The sequence below is a fragment of the Camelus dromedarius genome, chromosome 26, assembly GCF_036321535.1.
Source record: "Camelus dromedarius isolate mCamDro1 chromosome 26, mCamDro1.pat, whole genome shotgun sequence".
Classification (NCBI taxonomy): Eukaryota; Metazoa; Chordata; class Mammalia; order Artiodactyla; family Camelidae; genus Camelus; species Camelus dromedarius.
This window is the reverse complement of record NC_087461.1, coordinates 25,162,439-25,190,125: the sequence shown is the minus strand read 5'-3', so window position 1 is coordinate 25,190,125 and position 27,687 is coordinate 25,162,439. Positions and strand designations below refer to the sequence as shown.

General features: G+C 46.5%; 1 protein-coding gene and 1 long non-coding RNA gene across 2 annotated transcripts in view; both read right to left on the bottom strand.

Moving 5' to 3' along the window:
• LOC105086661 (protein FAM169B) overlaps nt 1-26,902 on the bottom strand; it is a 49,745-nt gene extending 22,843 nt beyond the window's left edge. The window contains exons 1-3 of the mRNA XM_064479347.1: nt 26,845-26,902; nt 26,435-26,565; nt 23,429-23,528 (exon numbers count right to left, since the gene is read on the bottom strand). Of these exons, the coding sequence (XP_064335417.1) occupies nt 23,429-23,528; nt 26,435-26,565; nt 26,845-26,902 (289 nt within the window). The remainder of the gene's footprint in view (nt 1-23,428; nt 23,529-26,434; nt 26,566-26,844) is intronic.
• Nucleotides 146-5,317, bottom strand: LOC135319412 (uncharacterized). Its single transcript, XR_010377968.1, has 3 exons — nt 4,708-5,317; nt 4,182-4,267; nt 146-180 (listed from the first exon to the last, which is right to left on the bottom strand). It is a non-coding gene; the product is annotated as an uncharacterized LOC135319412 (long non-coding RNA).
• Nucleotides 26,903-27,687: the final 785 nt, after the last annotated feature.

Sequence of the window (27,687 nt, the reverse complement as noted above, 5' to 3'; positions counted from 1 at the left end):
AACTTTCGCTTTGATTGTATAGAATCTAACAGCTTCTCCATCTCTCCACAGAATTTTAGCCTCCTCTTTCCCAGAGTGAGGCAGAAAAAACATGTTATCATCATCCAAGTTCCTCTCTAATCTTCGAAAAATAATGACGTTTAGAAGGAAAAGCACAATCCTTTCCCCAAATGACTGAACCTTCGAAGGAGAAAGAAAAAGAACATCTGAGTGAGATAGGAGAGGAAAATCAGGCTTGGTAAATTCGACGCTTAGAGTCCACCCGGAGGTCGGGGGCGAGGTGTGGGCTCCCCCATCATCCAATTCACCTCAGGTTCCAAAGCCAGAACATGGGTCCGTTTCTCACGGAGGTTTTCACACCCCTGACCTTTCACATAGTGGGCTTCCCAGAGCGAGGGGCAGTGCCGGGGGGGCCTCTGGCAGAATGTGCATAGACAGAGAACAGTCACAGCCAGTGACACTGGAGGTTACCCTGGGGCAGGCCATGTCAGCAGAAACACGGGTGTGTCCGGGAAATAAACCCAATCTGCCATTTTTAACAACAGCCCCAGAATTCTGGCCCTCAGAAGGAGGGTAAATCATCGGGGATTACTATCTCTGTAAAACTGCCACACCAAGAGAAAATGATTTCCAATGGCTTGCAACAGATTTTGAGCACACATGAGAATCCCAATTCCAGAGAATTACCAGGACTGACTCAAGGTCCAGCCCGTTCTCAGGCTACAGAATGGAGCCAACCACTTCTTACCCATCGCAGCGTCATCACAAGTGAGGAAACTGTCTTGCGGTCAAGGTCAGGCCCACGCAGGGCTTTCTCAGTAACCAGCCCAAACGACTTCCTGCTCCTGCCTGTTAAAATTCTCTGCACTTGTCTAGCCCGCAGATGGCAAGTACATGGCATAAATGGAGGTCTCCCATTCCCACACCCACAGCAGACATAGCTAATCAATCCCCACTTTATGGGCTGAGCCTGGATATGGTCTCAGAATCCTCCTAAAAGCAGCTGGTAAAATGTGGCACTTGTGATGAAACCAGGGAGGTCCTGGTTTATAGATGAGGAGACAGAAGCTCAAAGAGGGCAGGCAATTACATGTATTGATTTCCTTGCCATGTCTCAAAGAGGACTGAAGGTGGCTGGACGGGGCCTCTGTCAAAGGCAGGCCAGGACTCCTGAGTCCCAGGCCACTGCACCTGCTGCAGCCCAGCCAGGGGTTCCCTTCTGCACCTTCATTCATTAGAACTGAGACTTCAGGAAAGGGAAGTTTGATATAAATATTAATGCTTGGTTTTACATTTAATTTTGACCCTTATGTTTTTATTATTGTCATTATCCCCATCATCATTTGTGGTCATGGCTGTTCCACCTGGATTTGCTAGGCGATCTGCAGCCACTCACAGCCCCTTTCATCCTCAGTTTCCTCTGCTGGTCAAGGGAGCAGATGACCTATCTGGTCTCTAAAACACTTGTATGTTCTAATAATAAAAATGAGGCAGCTTGCAGCACTCTAGCAAATGGCACAAAGTGTTTAGAGCCAATAAACTTATTAATTGTCCCAGAATGCAAAATATTTCACCTTCATCCAGAGCCAAATCTTAGATGAGAAAAAGACTTGCGAAAACCACACCAGCTTAACTCTGAGAAGCCACCCCAATTTTGTATCTCAGACAGTAGCAGCCAAATCAAGTTCAAACTTTAAGAATAACCAGCTCATCACAAAACTTGGGGCAGGGGGTGGGGGTGGGGTGTGACTTATAAAACCAAAAAGTTCAGAGGAAAGCCAGAAGAGAAAAACAGATTGCATCTGGCAGAAGGGAAATATCCAATCAAAAACTGGCAGGAGAAAAAAGGAGAAAAAAGAAAATGCACTTAATTTGTCCAGTTTCATTACAGGGGGAAAATGTGACATGTGATTCTGACTTAGAAACATTTCTGAAAACACAAAACTAAGATCCAGTTTTAATCCCTCAATTAGGACCACTAATTATATTCACAGAAAGAACATTAAGAAAAGTTTTCGTTTATTTGTTTGTTTTGGGTGGGGGGGGGGGGTGGATAATTTGTGAAGAAGAGTTGGCCAAGGAACAAAATGTAATTAAAACACCAAGAGTCAAGACCCCAGGTTCTATAAATGGAGAAGGAAACCATCACCACATGCAGCTGGGCAGAGAGATCTTTACAATCTGGTTCATTAAGTGGAATTAACATCCAGGTTTCTTTCCGTTCACCGCAGAGGCCACATTTTCACAAACTGTGAGGGTTTTCCTCATCTAAACTTAGAAGCAGTGACACATGAAGAAAGTGATTGCCCTTGTTCTGATTAAAAATAAAAACAAAAAACTTAAAGGGTAAGTCAGACTCCTCCAGAGACTCAGAACACTCAGTGCTCACACCACCTAGTTCATCCATGGACGGTGACACGAACAGGTACGCCAGGCAGCCTCACTGCGTACATTACCACGCTCATTTGCTGAACCTCAAGCCATCATTAATTTGCTGGAAGAAAACCCTTTTCAAAATAGTGTCTACCAAATCAATTAAAAGCAGACCTGAAAACCTCCTGCCACTTGTGACAACATGCATGAACTTGAGGGCATGACGCTAAGTGAAATAAAGGGAAAGATAAACCCTGCATGATCCCACTTACATGCATAACACGGAAGAGCTGAATTCACAGAAACTTGAGACCCGGGTGGTGGCTCCCAGGGCCTGGGGGGCGGGGGAAAGGGGAAGATGTGGGTCAAAAGGTTCAAACTTCCAGTTATAAGATGAGTAAGTTCTGGGGATCTAATATAAAGCATCATGATTGTAGTTAATACTACCATATTATGTACTGGGAAGTTGCTAAGGGAGTAGGCCTCTTATGCTCACCACGAAACAGAAGTGGCAACTATGTGACGTGATGCAGATGTTACCTAGCGCTGCGCTGGTCAGCATTCTGCAGTATACAGTGTGTCAAATCAACACACTGTATACCTTCAAATTACACCATGTTATATGTCAGTTGTATCTCAATAAAGCTGGGGGAAGAAACAGACTTGGAAAATACAACCCATAGAATGAGGAAGGAGGGATATTTGCAAATCATACATACAATCAGGACTTGCATCTAGAATAAGTGGAAAACCCAACAGTGAAAAGTCAAATAACCCAAATAAAAAGTGGGCTAAGGATTTTAATAGATATTTTCCCCAAAAAGGACATACAAATGGCCAATAAGCATATGAAAAGACGCTCAACATCCTTAGCCATAAGGAACCCTCAGCTTGCTGTCCTGGGTCTCTGCTTTACAGCTGCCCTGTAGAGACTGCCTGCCGTCAGAGAGACTAGACTTTGTGCCCAGCTAAATCACTTACTAGCTGTGCGGCTCAGCCTCAGCTTCTTCATCTGCAAATCAAATACTTTAAAGATTCTGAAATGAGATAATCCCTGTAACAGTTCTAGGTAATACACAGGCTAGTATCTAAGATATGTCTAACTCAGTGAGTACCAACAAACATTACTGGAATGCAATACAGAAACTCCCTACACCCTAGAGAGAGGATGCGGATGAAAGTTTCAAAACTAAGACATGAAAGGAAGTTAAAAGAGGTTTACCAACAGTCGGATGTCTGTTGCATATTGCTGTTTACAACTATCTTCCTTGCTGGCAGGGTGTTATTGATTAAACTGTCTCCCCCAAAAAGGTGTTGAAGCCCTAACCCCCCGGTGCCTCTGGTTGGGATTTATTTGGAAATAGGGTCTTTGTAGATGATCAAATTGAGATGAGGTCATTAGGGTGGGCACCAGTCCAACATAACTGGTGTCCATACAGAAAGCGAGGACTAGGGCAAAGACAGACGCGCGCAGAGGGAAGATGATGTGAAGACACAGGGAAAAGGCAGTTGATAAGCCACAGAATGTCCGATGCTGCCAGCACATAGCGGTAGAGACCAGATTCTCCCTCACAGCCCTCAGTAGAAAAAAAAACCCTGCCAACACCTTGATTTCAGACCCCGAGCCTCTGGGACTGGGAAATAACACATGTGTGTTATTTAAACCACCCAGTTTGTGGTACTTTTGTTACAGCAGTTCTAGAAAAGGAATCCACAGGGGCAGACTGCTTTAAATGATCAACTGTAATAAGTACACTGATTTCTAAAGCCTGTTTTGCAGTGGCCTTATTAAGTTTGCAATGCCTCACCTTCATCAGACCTTCTCTTGCAGGATCAGAGGTTCTCAGCACATCTTCGGTGGCCCACCAGGACTCCTTCATGTAAACAGCCATGACTAAGGAGAAAGCCAAGAGAAACCGATGATGTGCACACGGCCACCCGGCCGCCCGGGGGGCAGGGTTAGCACATGCAGCCACTGTCAAGGTGCAGAGGAAGTTTACGTGTGGGGAAAGCAGGTGATATTTCTAGAGCTGAATTATCTGAGATCCAGGATAGAGTGATCACTCTCACCTAAAAGGACGTCACAGGTGCCTGCATGGATGGATGGCCCGTGGTTGATTTCAACCCAGGATGTACCCCAAAGCTGTTGGGCACAAAAGGCTACACACCAACACTGACAAATTCAATGGATGAGAATTACATTTTTTCCAGTGTCCAATTATGTGACACAACTTGGAATGCTGAAATTTTAGTCAAACCCAACATTATCTAAGGGCATCGAACAAACCATCTTCTCATCACCCTTGGTGCTGGGCTGGTGCTGGCTTCTTTTACCTGCTTGTCTTCCATTCTCACAATGAAAACTGTCATCTGCACTTTTCTGAGGATGCTGACACTCTGAGAGGTGAAAGCAAGCAGCTAGGAGGGCTGAGGTCAGGTCCAGTCCTCAGCTACTGGACTCCACGTTCAGTGCTCTTTCCAAGAGGCCGGAGATGGGCCAGCTGTTAGGAATGGGGCAAGTCAGGCAGGGGCGGTGGGGAGTCTTTGGATAAGAAGGGTCTGGGGCTGGGACCTGCTGGAGAGGAAGGGTGGAGACCTCCACCCCGATTCGCACCCCGCTGAGGCCCATTGATCCTGTCCACTCCGCGTTTGGACACAGGTCCTGCTGCTTAGTAGAGGTGACCCTGGAACACTTCAACCTCACCAAGCTCCAGACGCCTCATCACAGTCCAGCACAGTCCTGGCACGTAACACGCATTCATCATCTTCTCATTAACGTGTCAGTTCTCCTATGTTCGTGGTGCCACAATCTCCAGGTCCCATCACTCCACCTGCTGCCTCGGGACAGTATCCACGCCCTCCTCCAAAACCCTGGGTGCCAGCTGGTCCCAGGCACCTTCATCTCCACCAGTGACTGGACAGCACCCCGCCCAGCCCCCTGCCCCAGCCTCCCCGCCAGTCCATCCCTACGAAGTGGATGCTCCAAAGGCAAACCCAATCACGGCCTCCGCCTCTTGTCTCTCAGCTGGGCAACCCTCCTTTCTTGCTTGAGAATTACATTTTCAACACAAAAGTGACTTTGGTTGTTTTCTGGTAACTTTTTTTTTTCCCTAATTAAGACTATTTTTAGAGAAGTTTTAGGTTCACAGCAAAATTGAGAGGAAGGTACAGAGATTTTCCAGATTCCCTCTTCCCTCCGCCACACACAGAGCCTCCCCTGTTCCCAACATCCCCCACCAGTGGGGTACGTCTGGACCCACACCGAAGCGTCATTCTCACCTACAGCGCATAGCTCACATTAGAGTTCACTCTTGATGTTGTACATTTTACAGGTGTGGACAAATGCATCATTGCATGTGTCCATCACTAAGGTATCATAAGAGTATTTGCATCACCTAGAAATCCTGTGTGCCTGCCTGTTCACCCCTCCTCACTGCCCCCTACCCCTGGCAACTACTGATCTTTTCACTGTCTCCACACTTCTGCCTTTTCCAGAATGTCACAGGGTTGGAATCATACCAGTATGTAGCCTTTTCAGATTAGTTTCTTTCACTTCGTGAAATGCATTTAAGGATCCCCCAATGTCTTTTGATGGCTTGAGAGTTCAAAGTTCTTTTTAGCACTGTTATTCAGTGCTAAAATATTCCATTGTCTGGAGGTATCATAGTTTAGTTCTCCTCCCGTATCTTTTCACAGCCCTTTTATTACCATTTTTATACCTGCTTCTCAAGCCAGGTATCTGAGCCTTAGGGGTCCAGAAGCCACAAAATTAAAAAATGCATCTTCCCAGTTGAATCCTTTTAGCTGAAGAGTTGAAGGAAAATGATAACACAGAGTAGAAAACAAAAGTCACTTGAATATTTAATACAAAGCTCAAGACTTTAAAGTAAGATTCGTGGGGCAGTCAAGTTAAGCTGCCACCACCTTCTTCCCTGTTCCTCTCTGCTCTTTGAGGAATTTGAGAAGAAAACCCTGTGAAGACCAGGTTATGACATTAGCCAGTTATTAAGCACGAACTCTGCACAGCCAGCCTCCTCTCCCCTAAAAACCAACAGCATCTAATTCACTATGTCAGCTTCACATCATTGGTGAATTTTGTCATCTCCAACAGCGGTACCAAAATTGACAGAGCCAGCTGAGAGAGAAGGACCAATTAAATGCCTGACATCTGCCTTCATTTACTCAACTCAATTCGTGTTCCAAATGGCACCTCCTAGAACTTGCAAAAGGCTTCTAAAGCCGTAAGGATTATTTTCCTGCTTAACAAGGTGAATCAATAAAAGATGTTCAATTTACTAATACGGCATATCCCTGCAATACAGATGTTCAAATTGCTAAGGCAGTTTCTAAAATGTTATGATTTGGTGTTTGTGCCATACCTTGCAAGTTTCATGGCGCACTGCAGAGCATTAATCAGTCACACGAGTTGTCACAAGATAGATTGGATTTTTTTTTCCCCAAAACGAATCTTAAGCTGCTAAGTATACATAACAATGCAGGTGAAGTCCAATCAAATTTAATCAGCCTAAAATGAATTGCCCTCGAAAACAACTCTTGAAACAGAACTGGCCTTTCAAGAACAGCAGCTTTTGATCAGAAAAGCATGCTACGTAGTTAAGAGGAAACAGGCAGGAGGAATGGTGGCAGAGCCCTTGGAAAGAGGCCGTTCCCAGCTCAGCAAGGACAAAACGCAGATCCTGGGGGGCTGAAAGTCACCGCAGCACCAGCCTCGTGCATCACTTCTGAGAGCCCGGAGCCAGCAAGTTCCAAGAGTTCAAAAGTAGAAACCACACAGCTGTAGTTTTAAAAGAAAACTACGACCCTCATCAGTATCCTGTGGCTTGTCACCACCTAGGACCTGGGCAGAGACTGGACATGTGCAGAAGGCTGAGCAGAGGTGACAGCAGTCAATAGGGCACTGGGGGTTAAAGGCCAGCCTTGCTGCACTGATTTAACTCCCCTCTCCCTAAGTGACAGGTGACCACACACAAGATGCTAGGAATGGATTTTATTCTATGACACCCCAAGGTTTGCCAAACAAGTTAGGACAGTCAGGTCCCTAAGGCTGACTCCCTGTGGCCTGGCTTCATCAAGGCCCAACAGGACCAACCGAATTCAACTACCCGTGACAGAGTTCCCGAATGCACGGGCCCCCAGAGGCTGATGACTAGGTCTCCATCATTGCCCCGGGAGCTCACGGCCTGCCGAGAAGAGAGATCTAAATAAGCTGCTGTGAGGGAGGCAAGATGCGATCGGCACTTGGATCGGGCTGGGAGCCAAAGTGTCCCAAGGACCCAGAGGAAGGAGTCAGTTCTGCTGAGGGGTTTGGGAAAGCATCCTGGAGGAGCTCCCTGGCTGGGGCTCTGGATTGCTGGGTAAGGCTTCAACAGATGACAGGTGAGGGCACCACAGGCAGGACAACCCATGATCACAGAGCCCTCCAAGTCCAAGGTCACACTCAGGGGACCCCAAGCAGTGGGCAGCTGGGTGAGGCTTAATCAAGGGAGAGACAGAGCGACAAATGTCAATTAGAGCAAGGCTGCAGGATGCATGACTGATACACAAAAGCCCATCACTTTCCCATATGCCAGCCAATGAACAAGTGGTACTTGAAATTAAAAACACAATACCATTTTTACATGAGCACCTCCCCCTCAAAATGAGATACTTAGGCTTAAACAAAATGAAATACTTAGATTTACATAATCTAACAAAATATGTCGAAGAGCTATAAGAGGAAACATAAAACTCTGATGAACAAAATCAAAGAACTAATGAAAGAAAGAGATATTCTATGTTCTTGGATCAGAAGCCTCAATGTTGTCAGGATGTCAGTTCTTCCCGACTTTATCTATAGATTCAGTGCAATCCCAGTCAGAATCCCAACAAGCTACTTTGTGGATTTCACCACACTGATTCTGAAGTTTGTGTAGAGAAGCAAAAGCCAGCATTGAAGGAGAACAAATTTGAAGAACAGACACTACTCAACTTCAGGACTTACGATAAAGTAATCAAGACAGTATGGTGAAAAAGTAGACAGCTCGATGGAACAGAACAGAAAGGCCAGACATAGACCCACATAAATAAAGTCAACTTACATATTTAGTCAGCTTTGACAGAGGCGCAAAGACAACAACAACAGAACAAAGACTATCTTTTCGGCCAGTGGTGCTGGAACACTCACTCATGATGGTTCCTTTTCCATCAGGAAGTGTTAAGCTGACCACCGTGTCCCTTGCTTCCTCCCCCCAAAACTATGCACACACATCATTCCTGAGCGAGGCACACTCTCTCACCTGCCCAGAACCTCCCAACAAGATTTTTAAATCTTCCACCTTGCCTAAGGGTTCTTAAAATCCTTTTTTACTTAAATGTTTTTAATCAATCAATAAAAATCTTTTTTTCCACATTTCAAGGATCTTTTTTTTTTAATTGAAGTAGAGCCAATTTCCGTTGTGTCAATTTCTGGTGTACAGCATCACATTTCAGTCAAACATATACATACATATATTCATTGTCATATTCTTTTTCATTATAGGTTACTACAAGGCATTGAATATAGTTCCCTGTGCTATACAGTATAAACTTGTTGCTTATCTATTTTTTTATATAGTCATTAGTATCTGCAAATCTCTAACTCCCATTTTATCCCTCCTCATCCCATTCCCCACCCTCCACCCCTGGTATCCGTAAGTTTGTTTTCTATGTCTATGAGTCTGTTTCTGTTTTGTAAATAAGTTCATTTGTGTCTTGTTTTTAGACTCTACATATAAGTGATAACATATGGTATTGTTCTTTCTCTTTCTACGTTACTTCACTTAGTATGACAATCTCCTGGTCCATCCATGGTGCTGCAAATGGCATTATTTTATTCTTTTTATGGCTGAGTAGTATTCCATTGTATAAATATATCACATCTTCTTTATCCAGTCATCTGTCAATGGACATTTAGGTTGTTTCCATGTCTTGGCTGTTGTAAATAGTGCTGCTATGAACATTAGGGTGCATGTGTCTTTCCTAATTAGAATTCCCTCTGGATATATGCCCAAGAGTGGGATTACTGGATCATATGGCAAGTCCATTTTTAGTTTTTTTAAGGAATCTCCATAATGGTTGCAACAAACTGCATTCCCACCAGCAGTGTAGGAGGGTACCCTTTTCTCCACAGCCTCTCCAGCATTTGTCATTTGTGGATTTTTGAATGATGGCCATTCTGACTGGTGTGAGGTGATACCTCATTGTAGTTTTGATTTGCATTTCTCTGATAATTAGCAATACTGAGCATTTTTTCATGCACCTATTGGCTATTTATATATCTTCATTGGAGAATTCCTTGTCTTCTGCCCATTTTTGGATTGGGTTGTTTTGTTTTTTGTTATTAAGTTGTATGAACTGTTCGTGTATTCTGGAGATTAAGCCCTTGTCAGTAACATTGTTTGCAAATATTTTTTCCCAATCCATAGATTGTCTTTTTGTTTTGTTTATGGTTTCCTTTGCTGTGCAAAAGCTTATAAGTTTATTGAAGTCTCATTTGTTTATTTTTGCTTTTATTTCTATTGCCTGGGTAGACTGCCCTAGGAGAACATTGCTAAGATTTATGTCAGAGAATGTTTTGCTTATGTTTTCTTCTAGGAGGTTTACAGTGCCTTGTCTTATGTTTAAGTCTTTAAGCCATTTTGAGTTGATTTTTGTGTGTGGTGTGAGGGAGTGTTCTAACTTCACTGATTTACATCCTGCTGTCCAGTTTTCCCAACACTGCTTGCTGAAGACACTGTCTTTTCTCCATTGTATATTCTTGTCTCCTTGTTGAAGATTAATTGACCGTATGTGTGTGGGTTTATTTCTGGGCTCTCTATTCTGTTCCATTGGTCCATATGTCTGTTTTGGTGCCAGTACCATGCTGTAAAACAATCATTTTTTAAAAGTCAGTGTGATGTCTCCACAGTTCAGGTCAGGGAAAGCTTGCTGTCAGCTACCACCTTGAGTGGATGGGTTGTGGTAGTGGGGAGCTGCCCTGAGAAGGACTTTGAGGCCACTGTCCAACTCAGCATGGGGAGCACCGTGATGGATCAGCAACATCCAGGTGGACAGAGACATGGGTGGGTGTGCTTACCGTCCCTCCTCACCTGCCCAGCACAGAGGATGGGGGAGGCAGCAAGGTGGCTCAGGACCCTCCAGAGGTCATGATTCTGAAGCACATGGTGCTCATCCCACCTACATGCTGAGTAGCTATTATGTGCTGAGCACATAACAAATCCACTGGAGGAACTAAATTCAGACTCTGGCTTGAGACACTTACCACACAGAGTTGGAGACAGGACCTGGGACATGAAGTACCTCCCGGCCAGGGAGGCCTCAGGGCTGCGCTCTGCAGACCACTGGCAGCCATGTGCTTCAGAGGAGAGGGATGTGACCTGATTACTGTTTTAAAATCATAATATTCACCCCAACCACATGGCCATGCCTGCGAGCAGCAGCGTTGGGAATGAATGTGAACTGGGTCTCAATGGTTCCAGAGCCCCCTTTCTAACCACTGTGCTCCTCAAGTGAAGAATGGACAGGGAGACCAGGGGACTGAGCCGGGCCCAGGCCCCACAAAGGCCAGCAAGTAGGGCAGACAAAGATGAGACAAGTGAGGTGGAGGGGACAAGCCAAGACAGTGACGAGAAAGGAGAGGCCAGCATGGAAAGACTGTAACAGGGTGGACCTTCTTTTGCACTTCGGGTTGGGGAGGGGTTGCCAGTTACTCAGCAAACACTGATGAATGTCGGGCACTGGACTTGGCACCTAGGGTCCAGGACAGAAGACACTGCCCAGCAGGAGCAAGCAGGCCACCAGGCCACCAGGCCACCACCATCCACACCATGACCAGTGCCCGAGATGTAAGCAGCATCAAAAACCCACTCAGGGGCTGTGTCTTCGTCCACGCAGGCCCCCATGACAAAATACCCTTGTAGGGGGTGGGTTAGAACAACACAAACTTATTTCTCACACTTCTGGAGGCTGGAAGTCTGAGACCAGGGTGCCAGCATGGATGGGTGCTGATGAGAGCCCTTCTGGGTGGCAGATGGCCAACTTCTCGCTGCATCCTTATGTGGCAGAAGGGGCACGTGAGCCCTCTGGGGTCTCTCTGATAAGGGCACTAATCATATGGTGAGGACTCCACCCTCACAACCTAAGTATCTCTCAAATGCCCCACAGCCCAGCCCCATCATATGGGCTTAGGATCTCAACATAGATCTTTGGCAGGAGACATAGACATTCAGACCATAGCAGGCTGACTGGGAAGCCTGGGGAAGAGGTCCAAGAATAGGCCTGAGCAGACTGGGCTCCAGTGTTGGGGGTCTGGGGACTAGGCTGAGGTTTTGGCTTTGCAATGTATCTCTGGAGGAGTACGGTCGCTGTGAGGCGTGATCAGAGTGGTGTTTTAGGAAGAGAACAGTTGGGTTATACCCAGGTGGGAAGAATGAGTCCTTCTGAAATTGAAAAAAAAAAAAAAGGTTATTTGAGAAGGATCACACTGAGTGTGGAAAATGGATTCAGGTGGGGGTGAGGCTGGAGGAAGGGAGGACAATGGGAGGCCGTGGTGATCCAGCCAAGAAGTGAGGAGGGGCTGAGTGCAGCAATCATGCTGGCCAGAAGGGAGATTCTCAGGGGCAGAAAAGACCACCTGGGAATCGAACTGGTCCTAAGGCAGAAGAGAGAGGGGAGGCAGGCGGCAGCTGGCTCTCAATCTTGAGCAGAAGGACACAGGTGCCTTCACAGGAAGAAGTGAAGACAAGGAGGAGTTGTGAGAGTTTCAGTTTTGAAATGCCTTTTAGACACAGCAAGGTTGGGGTGGCCAACAGGCAGCTGGATACACAGCCTGGACCTGAGCAGAGACAGAGAAGGTCCGTGCCCCCCACCATCATGGGATCCAAGGAAGAAGGGGTCCACACACACACACTCACTTCCCCACACTAACTACAAGTTGTTCACGTACTGGCCCACGGTTAAACTTCTTCTATTACAGCTGAAGGGGCTTCAAGTCCCCTGCTGCCCCTCACCTTGCCATCCATGGCCCCCAGTCACTCCCCTGCAGTCTAAGCCACCACTGCCCCATTACAAATCTAAGAAATATGTAGTTTCCCCCCCAAAAAGAGCACAGTTAAACCAAAGTGACAGGCCATCTTCCCAAAAGCGAAATACACATAGGGAAAAAAAATGCTGAAAAGTTCTGGCAGAGGACAGCACATAAACACATTCCAAGGCATTGCATGACTTTTATGCAACACTGACTGAGCCAGTCAATAATTTAAGGGGAGGGGAAAAATACGTGCGTTGATGTAGCAACTGTCACATCGCATTACTCGGGCTACCTTTTCCATACAGATGTCTTCCTTAAAGAAAAGCACTTCCCCAGATGCCCGGTGAACCTGGGTGCCTCCTTGCCATGGAGAAAGAAACATCTGGTTTGCAGTATCTTTGCGTCAGCCTCCCTGTGGTTCCCAGGCCTTTCTTGCCTCCAGCAATTTTGTTATCATGAGTCGAGATTTTCAATCAAGGAAGATGCAGTGAGATGGGGTGCCTGGGTCCTGCGGGACAGCTGGACACCAAGGTGTTGGAGACAGGAAGAAACCCACAGCACACACAGGCTGCACTGAGGCAAGCAAGAGTTTCTCAGGGCTGGGGGAAGCAGATAAGGGTGCAGACAGCCCACGCTGCAGTGGTAAAAACCTCAGATGCCTCAAAGAAATGCTCTCCACCCCCAGATAATGGCTCTATCCTTGACACTTGGAATATTTTCCTTGGAATTTCTGTTTTCCAAATACCATTCATCCCTTGGTAAGAATGACATGTCTTTGTTCGTGGGATGCTGTTTTCCCCTACATTTAAATCCAACTCACAGTAAGTGCCATAAATTAATAGGGAATAAAGAAGGAAATCCCAAACAATAGCCAACATGTGTTCCCAAAACACAGCGCTGTCACTGTGACTAGTTCTTCAATCTGCATCCATCATGGCCCAGGGAAAACAGAACTCTCTCTGCTTCTGGCACAAATCTCCCTTAGCTTATGTGAACTTGGGTCCTACTCAACCTGGGAGCCACCTGACCCTGGCCCAGCCTGCAGGGCCACACAGGCACCTTTGCTGCCAGGAGGAGCAGGTATCTAAATCGAGGCTGAGTTTCTGGCCAAAACTCTTTTCCCCCAAACTGTCAAATCCACTTAAGTGGGGCTCCCCCAGTGAATGGTGGGAGAATGGGACCCATTTTGGGCTGACATCTACCTCTGTATTATCCCAAAAGCAAGCACAGACTTGAGCATAAAGATTCAACGTCCACCGAACAAACGGCAGAGGCTGCCATCAAAGGGGGCCTGCTAAGCAGGTGGTCCCTGAACATTCAGTGTTCTTGAGTCTCTAGGGGTCGTCACACTTGGAAGCCAGAAAAACTGCAGTGACTTCTCCGCATGACGAAACTCAGACTTCACCAGGTCAGCAAGCCTCTCCTCCACTCCCACCACGTTAGCTTGGTTTTCACCGGAGACACGCTTCACGGTGGAGGAAGCGCTTCGCTGATTCAGCCTGCTGGGCTCGTCCTGCTAAACAGAACTGGGTTGAGCCCAATTCGTCCCACCGACTGGGAGGCCAGACCTCTCCCTTCACAGCACGCACGGGACCAGGAGCGGCCCTAGCTGAGTCCCTTCCTGGAGGTCACAGATTCACAGCACCTCCCCACCATCACTGTCTGGCCTTCCACCCCTGACTCTTCCCCAAAATCTAGGCAGCCTGCTCAGGGGTGAGGAACGTCCCAGGAAGGGCCTCTCAGCTCTGCAGAAGTTCTCCGGGCATCTCAGGGGCACACCTCACTTCCCCCCACCCACCCCTCCTGACCCCCCACCCACCTGCCCCACGTGCAGCCCAGAGAGGGCCTGGCCCCGAGCCCGCTGTGTCGCAATCCCCACCAGCCCACGACAGCCAGCCACCAGGAAGGCGGCTCCGTAGCGGCCTTCTGAATGTTTGCCTTGGCTCTCGCTGTCACTGCAGGCCTAGACTGGGCATGCTTTTCCAGGAAAAGATCATCATTTTTCGATTCCCTGCTTGTTTTTCTCAGCACGCACATGACATGCAATCACCAAAAACCGTAAATAAATTAGCAGCAATTTGAAGGATGAGTGTCATGCTTGGTCACAAAATGTCCTGGAAGCGAGCTGAGGGGAAAGATGTTCTAATCAAGGAAATCAACACACGGTAACAAACACAGACACCCTGCCCTCTCCCGCCCTCTCCTGCCTTCTCCGGAAGGACCCCCACATTCTGCTTCTCAGCCTCGCTGCCTCCCCTGCATGGAGAATTTACCACACACAACCTCCAGGAAGAGTTTGCAAAGTGAAGGCCCTGCCTGGACCCCTCCTCCAGTTTGAGGCCGGCAGACCCTGCGGACATGAGCTTAGGCTGCCCTCGCCCCAGGCATTTCCTTCCAGATCACCCAGCACTGTTGGCACCACCACCAAGCCCAGCCGGAACTCAAGTCCCTCCCAGGCCTCCCTCCCCCACACCTCCCATCCATCCCAAATCCTGTCATTTCCATTAATTCACCAACCCATGTCCTCCCCACCGAACAAGCCCTCCGCCTCTCTCCCTGGGCTGCGCAGCCTCCCCGGGATGCTGCACCTGCCCTCCCTTCTCTCCATCCTCCCTTCCGATCATGAGCAAAGCGTTCTGCAAAGGGTTGAAGATCCAAAGGCAAGTCCCCTCCTCCAGCCCCAGTCCCCCCCAGTCAGCCTCCATAGCATCATCACCAGGCATCCTGCCAACTCCCCTCAGCACAGACTCCCCACCAGCCAAGGGCCTGGAGCACAATGAGGAGACTCTGTGTGAGGAAGCTTCCAGACGTTCACAGGAGAGGCCAGTAAGGCTCATGGCCAGTGTCTGCAAGACGGGGTGCTGCCCGGGATGGGGGGCCTGTCTTCCATGATCTATCTGCCTCTCCAGGTGTTGCTTCAGGTCCAGAGCGGCCAGTCCTGTGGGTAGAGAGGCGGCTGTGTGGCCACCAGTGAGCCTGGATGGCAGGCCAGGGGCCCAGAGGTCCTACAGAGCGGGTACCAGAGAACTTCTCTGGCCTCCTTCCCTCTATGTTGGCCAGACTGGACTTCCCTGCCAAGAACTCAGTGCTCCTCCCCGTACTCAGCAACACCCAAGCATCCATTTATTCTGGAAACTTCCATAGCACTGTGGCATTACATCTCTTTCATTTGACTCAATTATAAATTGCCATTTTTAATCAGCCTCTACATATTCTTTGCCCTGCCCTTTGGTCATCTGACCACTGGGTTTTATAAAGAGGAAAAAAAAAGTCGAACATTGTCAGAAAGAGAGCTGAAAAAAATCTGACAAGTTTAATAACAAGGAAAACAGGAAGAGATCGTCTAGAAAAACTGTACATGTGGCCTAGGATTGCCAAGAGGGCTTCCATCAGAAAGGGTCAGATGTTAAAAGGACAAATGTGAAGGGTGGAAGAGGTGCCCCAGAACCACGGTGCCCAGACCCAGCACAATCCAAGAAGATGGAAGTCGAAAGTTCAGGTAGGCTGGGAAGACGTTCAAGGAAACAGGTGAGCTGCCTGGGTAGGCTGGCTGGTCTGGGGCAGGGGGAGAGCTCAAGGGAGAAACACACCTTAGCCAGATGCTCTGATGGTCACAGAGGCCCCTCTTCGCTGGGAAGGCAGAGGGCCTCCAAACCAGGAGGGAGGCTGGTAGCTGGAAACAGCAGACAGACAGGCAAAGGAGTGTGTTAGCTACTGTTGAGAAGCCCAAGGCTCTAGACCCAGTGAACGTACATCTCAGGGGCCAGGGAGTCCTGCGAATGCGATCCTGAGGTTGTCACCCTGAGTCTCTGAGAGCACGGGGTGCTGGGAGGGGGCCGGAAAGCCACATGAACCAGTGCTCTCCCAGTGTGGGAGGGGAAGGTGCAGGTCTTGAAACTAAAGCCTGGGTCCCTGAACATCCCCTCCTAACGATGGTATAAAGTGAATTATGAAAGACAGCCTATAAAAACCCTAGAAAAGAGACACTGGCCCTAAAATCAGCATGAGTTCACCGAGACCACAGAAGGTAAACTGGCTTCACTCCCTTTTCTGAAGAGCGTTCTAGACCAGTGTTAGGAAAATAATTAAACATGTCACCTTAATTTTAGTGGCCGGATTCCACTCCATTCTTAACCTCGGGCATGCATTTCATAAAGTCTCTTGACTTGCATTTTATGAGTCCCCTGAAATCTCCAGAAATGTACACTAAGTAATGGGTTCGGTGTGTGTGTTGTATAATGATTGCACGCATTTTTTAAAAGTTTTTTAAATATTTGGATTAAAAATAAAGAATTCACATCTTCAGAACCTCAAATGATATTAACTACACAGCCAGAAGGAAGAGTGAATAGAACTGGATAAAAGGGCTTACTCTCCAAACAAGGCAAGTTTTCTTAGATTTAACACCAAAAGCACAAGTGACAAAACAAAAAGGAAAAATAGATAAACTGAATGTGATAAAAATTTTAAACTTTTGTGTTTCTAAGGACACCATTGAGAAAGTAAAAAGATAACCCACAGAATAGGAGAAAGTCTTTGTAATTCATATATCCAATAAGAAACTTGTATCTAGAATACACAAAGAATTCTTCCAACTCAAGAAGACAAATAACCCAATGGGCAAAGGATCTCAATACATAATTCTCCAAAGAAGATGTTAAAATGGCCAATAAACACTTGAAAAGATGTTCAACATCCTTAGTCATCAGGGAAATGAAAAGCAAAACCACAATGACCCCGTGACATTGGTCTTGGTGATGATTTTTTGGACTTAACACCAAAAATAAAGGCAACAAAAGCAAAAATAAACACATGGGACTACATCAAACTAAAACACAGTTTGGAAACTGTCCAGCAAAATGAAAAGGCAATGTACTGAATAGGAAAAAATATTTGCAAATCATTTATTTGATAAAAGGTTAATACCCAAAATATACAAACAATTCATACAACTCAATAGCAAAAAAAAAAAAAAAAAAAAAAAAAAAAAAACCAACAAAAACACCAATGTGGTTAAAAAATGGGTGGAGAATCTGTGTGATACTGTGATTTATAATTAAAAAATATATATATATACACACACACATTAGGTCTTCATCTCATTTCTGGCACAGGGCTCCTAAAACCCTTGGAATTTCTTAAGTGATGAGAACAAGGAAGGTGTCTCTTGTTATGTTAATGAGGTGACTTTTGAACCCACCTACAGATGGGGGCTGGTTGCCGGGAAAACCAACCACGTGATTGGAGGGTTGGAATTTTCAGTCCACACCCCCGACCTCTGGAAAGGGGAGAGTGCCTAGAGGTAGAACCAACTGCCAATGGTCAATGATTTAATCAATCATGCCCATGTAATGAAGCCTCTACAAACACCCAGAAGGAGAGTGTTCAGAGAGCTTCCGGGTTGGAGGCCACGTGGAGGTGTTGGGAGACTGGCACACGTGGAGAAGGCATAGAAGTTCCATGCCCTTCCCCTTAACGTTGCCCTCAGCATCTCTCCCATCTGGCTGTTCCTGAGTTACATCCCTTTATAACAAACCAGTAATCTAGTAGGTAAAATATTTCTCTGAGTTCTGCCAGCCATTCTAGCAAATTAACCCAACCCGAGGAGGGAGTCATGGGAACCTCTGCTTTACAGCCAGTAGGTCATTAGTACAGGTAGCAGCCCAGGCTTGAAGGGGAGGCAGGGGGGTCTTGTAGGACTGAACCTTTAACTGTGGAATCTTGTAAGCAGACAGGGCAGGGGATCCCCAGAGAAAGAGAACCAGGCATGGCTTTCTTGACATAAGAGAAGCCATTTTTTACCTAAGCCATTTTGCAGTCTAAGCCTGTCTACAATGCTTGCCCTTGAACAGGTCTCAGTAATTAATGATCCTAAGGGTACAGAAGAATGCAGAAACAAAGGACTATTATCAGCAACAGCAAAGATAATATATCAGCTCTAAAGACTCCTAGCTCTGTTTCAGTGGTACAGATAAGCCTGAAAGGAGAATGATGTTGACCTTTTCTGATTCTGGTGATGTCAGTCAACTAAAACTTGGACTTTTTCAACTGCCCAAGCCTCTTCATGAATATGCATGTACCCTCATCTTAAAACCTCCCCAATTTTGCTGTTAGGAGAGATGCTGCTTTGAGAAAGATCCTCGGTGGTCTCCTTACTCGCTGCAAGTAATAATAAATCTTTCCTTCTCCCGATCTTTGGCTTGGTTGTGTCTTTTGGCTCAACATTCTCCAAGAGGCGAACCCAGTTTTCAGGTAACGATCTGATGGTATCTCCAGTGCCAGAATTGAGTTGAATGGTAGAACATTCAGCTGGTGTCTGGAGAATTACTTGGTGCTGTGAGAAAACACTCCCTTCCGCACATGGAAAATTGAATCTCAAAACACATTTACTCTGAATATTTTTCCAAAGAAGACATACAGATGGCCAACAGGTACATGAAGAAGTGTTGAACATCACTCACCATCAGGGAAACACAAGCCAAAATCACAATGAAATATCACTTCGCATCTGTTAGAATGGCTATTATCAAAAAAGCAAGAAATAACAAGTGTTGGCAAGGATGTGGAGAAAAGGGAGCCCTTGTGCACCATTGGTGGGAATGTAAATTGGTGCAGCCACTACGGAAAACAGTATGGAAGTTCCTCAAAAATGTTTAAATAGAACTACCCCATGATTCAGCAATCTCACTTCTGGGTATTTCTTGGAAGAAAACAAAAAAAATAACTTGGAAAGATACATGCATATATATATCCACACAAAAACCTGTATGTGATTTTTCAAAGCAGCATTATTCATAAGAGCCAAAAGGTGGCAACAACCGAAATAGCTATCAATCAATAAATGGATAAACAAAATGTGGTAAATCCATACAAAGGAACAGAATTCAGCCATAAAAATAAATGAAGTACTGAAAGATGTCATGAAATGGATAGTCCGTGAAGGCGTTAAGTGATGTAAGGAGCCAGACACCAAAGTCCACATACCACACGATTCCATGCACCAGAAATGTCCAGAATAGGCAAATCCACAGAAACAGAATAGATTGCCTAAGGCTGAGGATGGGGAAGAGGCGGGTAGAAGGAAGTGACAGATAAGGGGGCTGGGGTCAGTTTCTTTTAGGGGTAATGAGACTTAAGTGGGGCGACACTGAAATGTATGCATTAAATGGGTAATTGTATGATATATGAATTATATCTCAATAAATCTGTTTACTTATAAATACATAATGGGAATTAAAAAAGGATTCAAAACATCAACTACATACATTTTGGAGGATCGAGCCATGATAAGTGTGTGTTAAAAACCCAGGGGCCAGGCATGCGTGGTAATGAGCTCACTGTCAGCTGGAGGTGAGTCATCCTTGGGTTGGTTCTACAGAGATGCTGAGGTCAACTGAGGCTAGCTTTGCGGAGACAGGATGCCCAAGGAGAGCGAGGAATGCTCCCACCAGCCACCGCTCTCCTCTCGCAGTTCTCCAGCGAGCATCTCTCAGATGGCCCCTGGGAGTCTTGTTAAAGGACAGACCCTGGGTCAGCAGGGCTGAGTGGGGCACATGCTCCTGCCTTTCTAACAGGCTCCCCGGTGACACCTTTCTGCAGGCCCACGGGCCACACCACCGAGTAGGAAAACAGCAAACTGAGGGTCAGAGATGCCACGTAACTTAACCCAGGCCACCCACTCATAAGTGGCAGAAGGTCTGAACTCAGGTCTAACTGACTCCAAAACTCAACTTCTTTCCACCCGGGCACCCACTCCATGGGTTCTGGACGCCATGTTCCAGGAGAAACCAGACCTGAAAGAGGATTCCAGGGTGGGATGGGCTCTGGAGCCCACATCAAAGGAGGACCCATGGAGAAGGAGAAACATGTGGGCGATCTTAAAAGGGTCTCAGGAGACAGGGCAGCTGGCCTCCAGCCTGGGAAACTCTGCCCCGGGGAACAGTCATGCCCACCTGCCTGGATGGCCCCCGGGGTGGGCACTGGGCCAATGAGGAGACATATGGGCATACCGGTTTGGGCTCCTTAAGAAGAATGTTCTAATAGTCAGAGCTGTCCCAGAATAGAACAGGTTATCCCAGGAGTAGAGACCCAGAAACCACCCTCGAGGCATCATTTGCTATGATTATAAAAAGAAATCTTACAATGACAAATCTTTAAATTCTAGCTAAGGGTGCTCAGCTAGGAGACTTTTTTTCTTTTTAAGGAGATTAACAAATGTTAGGTAAGCATTAAAGGCATATTAGTCACAAACGGATACTTTCACCTTGATATATTTCAGATTGAAATAAAATTCAAAAGACCATCCTTCCTCTCCTTCTAAAGTTCAGCCGCACCACTTGAAATCATCTCGGAAAGCGCTGGGCCTAATGATCTGAACACCCTTTCAAGCGTGAGCCTCTGGACCCCCGCATCCCTTATCCAAAGCAAAATAGCCCTAGTTTTCTCAAGCCCTGTTCAAAAGGTTTCAAGCCTCTCATCCCCCGGTTGCTCTCCACGGATAAGCACCAGTTTTTTCCATCTGCAGCCTGAGCAGCACCAGAGAGAATGGAGCTGTAATTGAGCTGGAACATGATCCTTCCATTAACACAGCCCCAGGTCAGGTCAGCGGTCCAGCCACCCACGTCAATGCCCTTGCTCACCATGCTTCCAAGGATGAGAATTGCCACCTGGGTCTTTCTATCCAGGTGGTGGAGAGGCACAGCCTCCCTGGCCCATCCTTGATCTTTGGCTGCTTTGGGTGGATTGCATGACATTGAGCCAATGTTTTGGATTAGTAGAAAGAATAATGGTTTTACAATTAGGGTGGTTCACAATCAGACTAGACTGCCCTGGTTTGATGTTGGCTTCCTCTCCATGAGGTATGCAAGCAGAATCTGTCAGGGAGGTGATTCGGCTGCCAAAGTTTGGCCAGCAACTCACAAGAAATTTAAAATACTGTTCTATAACACAACACTCAGAGACAGAGGAGAGCCCATGACGGAAGGAGACTGTACATGCCATGCCCACGGTCTGCCCTGGATGGTCCAAAGTATCAGATTTTTCTACCACAAACCATTTCATTCTCACAACTACCCTGTGAAGTAGCTAAGATGTCCACACTTTGCAGATGACCAAACTGAGGCTCAGAGAGGCTAAATAACTTATCTGGTCACCCAGTCAGTTGGCAGAGCCAGGAGGCTGTCTGTTGAATCCGATGCCAAGGTCCAGGTTCATCTTGCTCTACTCTGCAGGTCCCAGGAAGAAAAAAGAAAAGCAAAAGGCCATCAGCTGATGGGAAGCTGGAATGCTAGGAGTTTTGATTTAATACAGGAGATAAGACAACTTTCTTGATGAGAAATTTTTTAATCTTTGTAAATACTTGAGATCAGTTAATAATTTTAAAATAAGAGGAATAGCAAAACAAGGGGAAATAAATGAAAGATAAGGCCCTTGGGAGGTACAGAGGCAACTAAGGAAGAGATGGGCTCGGCAGCCTTTGGCTATATCTCCTCGGTGACATAAACCAGCCTCTGATTCAAGAAACAGTCCAGAATGAGCCCACAGGGAGCAGCCAGACCGAGGGCACGTGCTTCTCAAGCCACCTTCATGAAAAGCCCGTCTGGTTTCTTCCAAGGGAAAGCTGGAAAGCTGCATTCCAGGCCCACCTCGTTGCACGCACTTCACTTTACTGGGCTTTGCTGTTTGTTTGTTTGTTTATTTGAACAAACTGACGGTTTGCGACAACCCTTTGTCGGCATCATGGCGACCAGGGCTTGGCTCAACAGAAACAGGAGATGTCCTGAACCTTGACCAGAAAGCTCTCACACACAGCCCAGCCTCTCTCAGCCTTGGAGTGATGAGGAGGCTTCGCCAACATGCCCCAGACTCCCAGGCAGCTCGCTAAGCACACTCGCGTCTCGGGATTAGCAACAAAAGAAGCACTGATGACAGTCTACGTGCTAAATAATGTTTCCTGGTCAACGACGTCACCCTGGGCTTTGTGACACGCATCGAGCAGGGCAGCCCCTGACTACAAACCCCAGACGGACACGCAGGGTGAAAGGCAGAGCCCGTCTCCGGGGGCGGGGGCTGGAGAGAGGTAGGAGGCGTGTCTGTAAGTTATCTTAAAACCCAAACCTTTCACCAGACACCACTCCACTTAAAGAAGCCTAACTCGTTAAGGATTTTTTTTAACTTCTTATTAGGAAAGCAATATACAGGAATCACAGGAAATCTGTAAAACACAGAAAAGTCTAAGAAAGGAAAGCATTTCTAGATAGGACTGAATTTAAATTGGGACTCCCTTGAGGCCAGAGGTGAGGCACTTTGCTTATAGCTCACTGGTGGCCTGGGCTCCAGGGGGGCTGACAGGCGGGAGCCCTTCACCCACTTCACACGCTCCCCGCCAACAGCCCCAGACCCCTGCCTCGTATGCAGCTGAGCATGGCCGTCCACATGTGCTCAGAGCACTCACTCCGAGAAGCTGAAATTGGTCACAATGCAGAGGAAAAATAAATGAGTTACAGATTACAGCAACCTCACCGCCAGAAAGGAAACTGCTCTGGATAGCTGCGTGGCCCTGGGCAAGTTCCTTGACCATCAGATGCCTCATTTCTGCATCTGTAGGGCCAGGCAGGGGTGCTCAGAAGGGTCGCTGTGCTCACAGGGCTGTGGTGACACTCCCAAAAAGGGCTCCACCCTGTGTGTGCAACCCATACATGTTACTAATGAGGACAGCAAGTGCCACCCTCGGAAGCAGCTCTGAATGCTGTCACTGCGGGCAAGAAGGTGCCTAGTGCCTTTAACACAAAAGCCATTATGTGAATCAAATAAACAGAAATTAGGATGCCCTACTGAATCTCTAACAGCTGGAAAAACATCCATTCTGCCTTGATGTTCTTCTAAGTCCAGCCTAAGAGTACAGCCCTTGTTTCCTAGGCATTTGATTCCATTCACTGTAAACAATTAAGTCAGAATCCTTGTTTATTACATTCATTAATAACCACCAACCTGTCTTTGTGTCCTGAGGATTAACCAAGACCAAGATTTTGTGCTGCGGTGCATCGGGGTACACAGTGCAAAAGCAAACTGATGAAGCTTCAAGTTTCACCTGAGAAAAATAATAAAATCACCATTTTGTTCTGTTATCATGGTAAGGGCCCAAGAAATTGCTTCACAATTAATCAGCACAAGAGTCACTGAAAGAACATGGTGCACAGAGGTTAAATTGACAGGATGGAGGCAACACCAAAATGGAAACCTCACCCTTTCCAAGCTAAACGAGGGAATCTGATGAAGGCCCTGTTTCTGTCTCCCACCCAGCAAACCCTCTCTTGCCCTCGCTCACCTGTCTGTCTTTCCAAGCAACAATTAAACACCTCCTCAGCTGACGCCCTTGTGGTCTCTCCTTCCATTCACTCCCTGCCCCAGCAGGAATCCCCTCCTCCACCAGCATCCCAACCTCAGGCCCCACCTGCAGAGCTGGCCTTGACCGTTCTCCTGCAGCCACTCTCTGCAAACAGCCTGGACAAGCCTGTATCTCAGGCTGCCCGTTGCCCTGGTTCGGGTCCCTGTGAGCCGTCTCAGGAAACGCACACCCTCTCTGGGCCTCACAGGCTCATCTCTGGCTCTGAGTCAGCACCAAGGTGGGGACCCTCAGGGCCTGTCTGTTTATGAACACGACGGATGCCGAGCAGTACATGCCAGGTCTCTGACGATAGGACTGTCCCAGAACTGTCTCCAGCACCTACGTGCCAAGCCCTTTTCATGGCCATCAGCCATCCAACCCACTGCTCCAAGCTCCCAAAGCAAAAGGGCAACACGTTTCATTGCAAAGTCTGCTTTGAAAAGCAAGGAGAGTATAAGAAAATGAGAAAATGACATAACAGCCGAGCGAGGCAGGCAGGCTGCTTGTAAAAGTTGACAGCAGGCCTCCGCGGCTTGAGAGAATTGTTTCTTAGCAAATCCTGAGAACTACACACATCTCAACACCTCCCCATCTTCAAGTCACCTTAATGTGCTGGCCCTCCATGGCAGTCACCTGAAGCGGGGTTCACTCACCAGACGGCCGTCACAAGGCCATTAAAAACAATACATACAGAGCATTGTATCAACATGGAAAGATGCTTATTATAGACAATATTGTATTCTGAGTGTGAGCTGAATGTTTAAAAAAAGAAAAAAGGCATGACCAGAAAGAAAGCTCAATGGAAATATTTCAAAATGTTCACAGCAGTTAACGCAGGTGATTTTGCTTTCTCTCTCCTTGGCTATAAGTCCCCAGTAGTTAGTACACATTGAGCATACACTATTCTACAATCAGGAAAAATCAGTCAATGTGACTGCATTTTAAATATAAGACAATTTCAAGACTGAAAACAGAGTTGATTTTAAAAAGAAAAGACCTTGAGGAAGACCAGAGTGATTATGGCTGTAGCCTCATCTTTCCTTGTCTTTTCTGTTTGGAAAAATTTCTCTGGGTTGAAAAAGAAAAATTCACCAAAAGCAATGAGGAGGTCCAATATCATCCCAAATCAGACTATTTCAACTTGCTAAATGGCGGGAAACTGCTCTCATTTTTAAATTAGCTGCTAAAATGGTAGGAAGACCAATGATTAGTTGAGGGACTTTTTTAGAAGAAGGAGAAGCAAACAGATGGAAAGCCATTTCAGCATTTCTATCACATTAAAACAACTTAATTTTAGTCATTGCCTCATTTTATTATGTCTTTGCTAATAACACTAAAACTATCCACTCACTGAGCATACTACACCGGAGGTGGGTTTTGTTTTGTTTTGTTTTTAAATAATGTCATCCACAAATAAGCGTGGAAGAAAAGCAGATGACTGAAAACTGCATCCGCATGTACTTCAGGGCTAGCTCCTGTGTTTCACCACACTTCTCAGATTACCTAGCATTCACCGCACTCCATCCAACAACCCTCCAGCCCAGCAGACCCCTGGCTCACTTAAGAGTAAACCCCCAGCCTTGATCGAGAGCTTGCTTGCTTTCTGGATAACTGTCACTAGGGGGCGCTGAAAGCGCGTTCGTACCTCCCTCGACGTAACAACGAGGAATCACCCATGGGAACTGGATTCTTCAGGAGTCAATTACAAACCAGCATCTCCAAAATCTCAAGGAAGTCACACTATAGAAACTGTACAAGCCTTTGTTTTCATTAACTGTTCCAGAACAACTTCAGTACAGCGAAATAAAACCCTGTCTTCCTCAACCAACTTCACCTGCCAGACAGCAATGATTTCCAGTATGAATGAAACCTTAACATGTATAAAACAAGAAAGTCTTATCTCTTTCAATAGAGCAGATTCAAATCTGAAAGAAAGGTGATCAGCTTAGGTACAGCCCAGGAATCACATATTCTTTTTACTTTTTTCAGGGTAGGGGAAAGGTCTTAAAAGTGCCAATTTTTAAATTTCACCCACAATCCCACCATCTTAACAAATAAACAGTTTTCATTCCTTTCTGTCCTCTTCCAGTCCATAGTCAAAATGCAGTCTTATTAGTGCTAAAAACCATAATCGATATAACTTCAGTCCAAATCATAAAATTTTTAGGAATAAGGTTATAATAAATAAACTTAGAGACCTAAGACCAGTCTTCCTCTCATCTGAAAATGGGAAAACTGAGGCTAGCCAGGCACTACACACAGGATCTCATCTAATCCTCATAACAACAGTATGAGATAAGCACTGTTGTTGTCCCAATTTTTGAGATGACTATAGCAAGACCAGAGAGGTGAAGACACTTGCTCCAGGTCACACAGCTATTTAGTGGTAGACATGGAAGATCCAGCTGCTGACTGCCCTGTAGAACTGGACTTAACCTCAGGATTCCAGAATCCCAGTCCAGGATTCTTTTTGCTTTTCAAAGTGAAATTATTCTAGTATTCACTCTAGAAGGAATTTTTTTTTCACCTGTAGTACTCTCACTAACATTCTCCTTTGTCGCAAGTAAGAGTTTACAGAGCTCTCTACCAATGAGGAAGACCACACCTACCTGCTCTCCAGTGGGAAGAGAGAAAACCTCTGGTGAGCTCCGTGCCCCTTCCCTAAGCGCGGCATAGTAAGCCAGGGCCGCTTCCCTGTGCCCTGTGGGGTCATCTTCCAAAATATCCACCGGGTAAACACCTGCTGGGGGAAGAAGAAGGCAAAAAATGAGAGCTCTACTCTTTCATTCAAAGAGAAGTCACTTCTTGATTTTTTTTTTAAGCAGCCAATTGAACACTTGCTTTAAAAATTATGTTCACCTATGTTTTTTAAGTGAAAAAGAAAAAGAAAAAGCAGTGCAGCAGCAGGTAACAAAAGAAAACATTAGACATTCCTGATGGCAGAGTTGGAACCAATCCCGAGGAGATATGAGGTTCAAGGTGAACCCTCCAAGCCCACGGAGGAACCTTCCTTTCTTACGCCCAAACCACCACATGGCTTCCCAAGTATTTCCCAGTAGGGCAGCCGCAATGGCCATGTGTCCAAAGAGGAACCTTGAGAGCTGACACCATCTGCTTAGAACCTTGATAACTTTGACAAAATCCAGCCTGAGTTATTACTTGGCCAGTTTACATTCACCATGAGGTTAAGATTTGCCAACTGTCCTCTGCTTGGGCTACTCTACTGTAAGAGAGTTCAAATGTACTTAGTTAATCTAAACTATAAAACTACTTGTGTAAACCTACATGTCTGTACACACATAGACTATCGCACGCCTTGATCCCAGCTCCACTCAGCATCTCTTTCTTATCACACTTCCAGAGGAAAATTATATCCCTGAGTCATCATATGAGTTGATAGCATCCAATTCTGCCTGGAACCAGCAGTTGGTTTTCCCTTGAGATGCTGACTCATCTCTGGCTGGCATGTCCCCGAGCGGGAGGGGGCTCTGTAGCCCCTGCCCGTCTGTGGACCCCACCTCTGATTCACCTCCAGGCCTCCTATGGTGGGGAGGGTGCCAGAGCAGCTGTCTCCTCCTCTCCGCTCTCCTCCTCTGCCTCCTCAAGAAAGAGAAGCCTGCACAGAAACTCCCACTGAGATACCAGCTTCCTGCTTTCCCTCCCAATCTCCATTCCTGCTGCCAGCCACTTCTCCAGAACAGAGACTGCTCTTAGCAGCAAAAAGTTGCACGTCTCCCATCCACCAAGTTGACGTATGATGGGTTTATGCTGTGGTTAGTTACTGGGACCAACCTCAGTCTCTGTGGGAGCCCCCGGCCCCGCCCCCACCTGCCATGGTGAAGACATCACGGGCACACACAGA